The 5385-nt window shown below is 38.7% G+C and overlaps 1 protein-coding gene across 1 annotated transcript; it reads left to right on the top strand.

Moving 5' to 3' along the window:
• The first annotated feature begins 81 nt into the window (after window positions 1-81).
• Window positions 82-4461, top strand: LOC128603624 (uncharacterized). The gene is made up of 3 exons (XM_053618193.1): window positions 82-510; window positions 2389-2480; window positions 4141-4461. Exons 1-3 carry the CDS (start codon window positions 153-155, stop codon window positions 4339-4341), a joined length of 651 nt encoding a protein of 216 aa, XP_053474168.1. The 5' UTR covers window positions 82-152; the 3' UTR covers window positions 4342-4461.
• Window positions 4462-5385: the final 924 nt, after the last annotated feature.

The raw sequence follows: 5385 nt of genomic DNA, 5'->3' as shown, positions 1-5385 counted from the left end.
TAAGTATTTGACCCCCTCTCAACTCTATCTCTCTCTGTCTCTCTCTCTCTCTCTCTCTCTCTCTCTCTCTCTCTGTCTGTCTCTCTATCTGTCTCTCTGTCTCTGTCTCTCTGTTTCTGTCTCTCTCAGGTTGTCTAGCCAGTGATGAGATCATGTCTGAACCTGTGCGAGGTCGTCTCGGTCACTCTGTGTCTCTTCAGTGTAAAGTTAAAGGTGAAGTGACGGTGACTCTGTCTCATTGGACCCGCTGTAACGACTCGTACTCCATCGCTGTCTTTTATCCCAGATCTAACAGTACACCTATCGCTAACGTTATGGAGCCCTACATGAGCCGCGTCTCAATCGAGGAGTACCACACTCTCAACATTAATCCGGTGCAGGATGGAGATTTTGGAAAATATTGCTGCAAAGTGACCACATTCCCCCAAGGGAGTCTGGAAGGACGAGTCCAACTTCTGAAATACGAGGAACAGAACGAAGAAGTGGACAAACCCAAAAGCCCACCTGCAGGTAATAATACCCAATGATTCATATCTCACACGGTCCATACAGACACTTTAATGTGAAATGAAAGGACTTTTCAGGTTTATGTAGAGACGTATTCCACTCATCTCAGGCTGAAGCTTTTAAAGTGTTTACCAGTAACAAGATTTACAAAAAAAATAATGTTTTGGTCATGTTTATAATTTTAATGATCCCCCCCCCCCACAGTGTTGTCATGCTTAACTGTTAAAGACAACGCAAATCTATTTGTCCCCAAACTCACATGATGCCAAATGTCATCTTAGGTCTAAATAAATGTTAACTAAACACTCACATAGCATCTGAAATGGTAGAAACTTGGGTAAATACGCAGCGCAAGACGAGGTGATGACACTTCTGTTCTTTAACAGGACGTTTCGGATTTATGTCTAAATGCACAGTTTACATGAAAATGATTACAGGTACAGGATCATTAGCCATTAAAGCAGAGTGTAGAAGCAAAGGACGAGTAAAGCAACCGGAAAAAACAAAATACACACAAAAAGAGGAATTAAAAGATAAAACATAACAAACAAGTAACGATGATGATAATGATGATAAAGGGTAGTTCACAGTTTCCTAATATACGAGCGAAGAAGTTCCTCCTTATTATAGAAAATAATTATATTATAAATACAATGAAAACATAAACTCCCGTTTCTTTTACACGATCTCTGTGCAAGGATCCTGCCTAAATAGAAAAGAAAAAATAATTATATTTTACATTAATGGTATGCTGTATAAATAAGCTATAAAATTCAACTTAAAATCTTTTTGTCGTGTGCCTTAGAGTTTCATGGTGAAAACCAATAGAGGAACAATGCTAACTTTACTTTAGCTTTGAATTTTATTGATAGAATTCCTAATATTGTTATTATTAAAATGCACAGTGTTTATTTACTCAACATGAGACCAAATTAAATGAATGAATTAAATTAAAATTAGCCTCGACATCAAAACTAATGACAGTACAGCACACTGGAGCCACCTGCTGGTCATTCTCAGTATGGTTCCTGCTTTTCAGTTTCTAAAACGATTCTATTAGGAAACTTTTCTGAACGGTTTATACACGTTCTACATAGAACATTTAAAGAAGGACTAAACAAAGAACCCTGAAGGTGCTAAACAAAACTATTTCGGAGGATCTTCCCAGCACCATGCTGTTTAACTCTGCAGATTCCGCTGCGTTTATTAGTTTACTGAAGTTCAACTTTAATCACCTTCTCAGTGATGATGAGAGAAAACGCACCTGAAAACGAGATATTTCTGGAGGTTTTAATCAGAATTTTAATAAACTTACAAAACTTTAAAGAGTCTTTTGAAATGAATTGAATCAATTTAGAACAAATCTGTAATATGACTGAGAGAACCAGTGTTTATCTGAATCACCTCCTGCATTCATTAGCTAGCTAGCTTTGAGGATAAACATTTACAGCTAGATGGTTAGCTAATTATATTCGCCTACTGATTAATTTTTTTGGTATTTGTTATTTATTTGTGAAATAAATCTAAACTTCATTTCGGCCAGTCTGAAAGCATCTATCAGATTTCTATTTCAGGAAATGGATTAGCAAACAGAAGCTAGTCGTGATTAGCAAGACTGCGTGCTAGCTAGCCGCATCGTATTAAGAGTCTTTTTATTTATTTATTTTCTTTTATTAGCTCAGGATTTCTCTAGAATTCTAGCCAGACATTTCTAAATAAACATCCAGAATGTGAGCTAGCTAACCAGAAGGTGTGTTTTGATGTGGTAATAAATAAAGAGTAAAGAAAAAGTGATTGTTTTCCACAGACTTCATTATCCAAAATGTCCTCATTAACCAGAATTAAATCCAGGTGAGTGATGAGTGTGTTTCTTTCCCTCAGGTCTGCCTGTGATGATGATAGTGTACATCACTTGTGGAGTCCTTGGGTTTGTTATTTTGACCGGGATCACCGTGCTGGTTTTTAAGACAAAAGTAGGTACACACATTTGTTATTACCTGTGTAACAGGGGCTTGTTGCCATCGAACACGAACCTGAAAAGACTTTTTGATTGATTAATAATATTTAAAAATTCACGAAATTCTAAACGAATACATTTGGGCTGTTAGCTTTCATTAGCTACATTAGCCACATAGCTTCATGTCCTGGCTGATCTGATCGACGATCTGTGGTCTGAAGATCCCGTCACACTTACAACATTTTGTCATCAAAATCTCTTTCACGGTTTGGAAATTTCACGAGGTGAATTTTGTGCCATTTTCCTGTCAGAAAGAGTTCTACGAAGAACCCTTAATTATTCAGTGAACCCTGAAAAGGAACCTCTGAAGAACCTCTTTTTTCTTAGTGTTTCACGTACTTAGATAGCTAAATGTTGAACACCTGACAGGTTCTAGGAATTAAGAAGAAAATAAGTCAGGAATAATTGACGACAGGACACTGAATTATTAGAAAATAATGCACATCCTGAGGTGGTAATGCGACGCGAGGTGGTAATGTGCCTTATTTTATAATACTTTAACGGACCGGAGTCGATTATTCTGCTTATACCACAGTTCCCACGCCTCAGGACATTGTTCAGATGTTTTATTTCAATAATCATTGAAATAATCATTTTGTTTGTTGTTAGCGGTGTGTGTGTGTGTGTGTGTGTGTGTGTGTGTGTGTGTGTGTGTGTGTGTGTGCTGCGGTGGACAGCAGGATAACGCTTCCGTTATTTCAGTTAACTCTGTGAAGTGATATGGAACTGTAATGCGGTCGAGACCGGACTGGAACTATTTTAGCTGAGCATTTACTGAAAAATAATTGCACACCTCAGAACGTCTGTCAGCCAATCAGCATCGAGAATTCAAAAGCGCTGTGGTGTAATAAGCAATAATTTGGTGACGCACGTGTACCAGGCTCTTCAAGGATTCTTTAAGAATTCATGTCTCGAAGAAAAGAAGAAAAACTGATAGGAAAACACTTTGTTGCAGGGTTCTACATACAACTTTTAAGAGTTCCCCAGAGGGACAACCAAAGAACCTTTACATTTTCTACAAGTGTAATAATAATATTCATCTTTAATAATATTATCCTGTATACTCTGAGGATCGCTTAAGAAAAATGTATTAAATCTAGAACCATTCCTCTTCCACTTGTGCGTCTTGTGGAACCCTTGAAAGATCTATGTTCTTTGTAGAACCCTACAGCTAAGTGTTTCACTGTCAGAAAGGGTTCCAAGAACCCTTACTTATCCAAAGAACCCTTAAAGAACCCTTCTTTCCAAGAGTGCATCTAGTACCAGTAGTATCTAGTACTAATAGTATCTTCAGGGGTTCTTTAAGGGTACATTGGATAATAAAGAGTTCTTCCAAAAATGGGTTCTACCTGGAACTCTTTCTGATAGGAGAACACTTTGTGGTAGAGAACCTTTCAGGGTACAACGGAAAAGAACCCTAAAGTCCCATTTAAGACAGACGGACAGATTTCTAGTGTGAACGTTGGAGAAGGTGGACGTTCCCTGTGTTTGATTAAAATAAATCTTAACTATATAACTGTAACTGTATAACGTGGATGAGTGTCATTCTTCTGTAAACAGTGTGATGTTGTATGTTTACACACCTGTCTGCTTCTGTTTCTCTTTTTTTATTACAGAGGAGGAGTAAAGTGCGAAACCCGATGCATGTGACGGTGACCCCGGCCTCCCTCACACCCAAACAGCCATCACTCCTACACACACCGAGAGACTTTCACACACCGTCACACGCACCGTCACACACACCCAGACGTGAAGACAAGGATGATGATGATTATGATGATGATATGTACCTGACAGTGACAAACTTAGAGCCGTAGGGAACTGTTCTACTCTTTAAACCCAGGTTAGCTGTGAGCAGGTGTAGTTGTGTAAATGATTATCTGTGGCGTAGTTTGTGTAAATGTTGCTGTGTTTTTATTATTAAAGAGATATGTTCTGTTTAATCCGTCTCATTGTTCTGAGGAAACAAGCCCAGTGTAGACACTGGAGTCGATAGCGACTATCGCAAACATGATGCTTCAGTAACATTACATCCATAAACAAAACGAAGAAATGAAGAAACCTCACAGAAGGGTCCAAGTCTGTCTCTTCAGGACACGTCACGCGTTCTCACTTAATAAACAGCATTACAACCACAGTTATTATCCTTCACCAAAACTACGGAGTGGATCCATCAATGCTGCCGAATCATAAATGATCAGAGTAATGTGGATAAGAGCTCCTCGTGTATAAGATCTCCTCGTGTATAAGATCTCCTCGTGTATAAGATCTCCTCCTGTATAAGAGCTCCTCGTGTATAAGATCTCCTCCTGTATAAGATCTCCTCGTGTATAAGATCTCCTCGTGTATAAGATCTCCTCCTGTATAAGATCTCCTCCTGTATAAGATCTCCTCGTGTATAAGATCTCCTCGTGTATAAGTTCTCCTCGTGTATAAGATCTCCTCCTGTATAAGATCTCCTCGTGTATAAGATCTCCTCCTGTATAAGATCTCCTCCTGTATAAGATCTCCTCGTGTATAAGATCTCCTCGTGTATAAGATCTCCTCGTGTATAAGATCTCCTCGTGTATAAGATCTCCTCCTGTATAAGAGCTCCTCGTGTATAAGATCTCCTCCTGTATAAGATCTCCTCGTGTATAAGATCTCCTCGTGTATAAGATCTCCTCGTGTATAAGTTCTCCTCGTGTATAAGATCTCCTCCTGTATAAGATCTCCTCGTGTATAAGATCTCCTCGTGTATAAGATCTCCTCCTGTATAAGATCTCCTCCTGTATAAGATCTCCTCGTGTATAAGATCTCCTCGTGTATAAGATCTCCTCGTGTATAAGATCTCCTCGTGTATAAGATCTCCTCCTGTATAA

This window comes from Ictalurus furcatus, chromosome 28 (genome assembly GCF_023375685.1).
Source record: "Ictalurus furcatus strain D&B chromosome 28, Billie_1.0, whole genome shotgun sequence".
Lineage (NCBI taxonomy): Eukaryota > Metazoa > Chordata > Actinopteri > Siluriformes > Ictaluridae > Ictalurus > Ictalurus furcatus.
The sequence above is the reverse complement of the archived record's forward strand: the minus strand, read 5'-3'. Positions and strand labels throughout refer to the sequence as shown.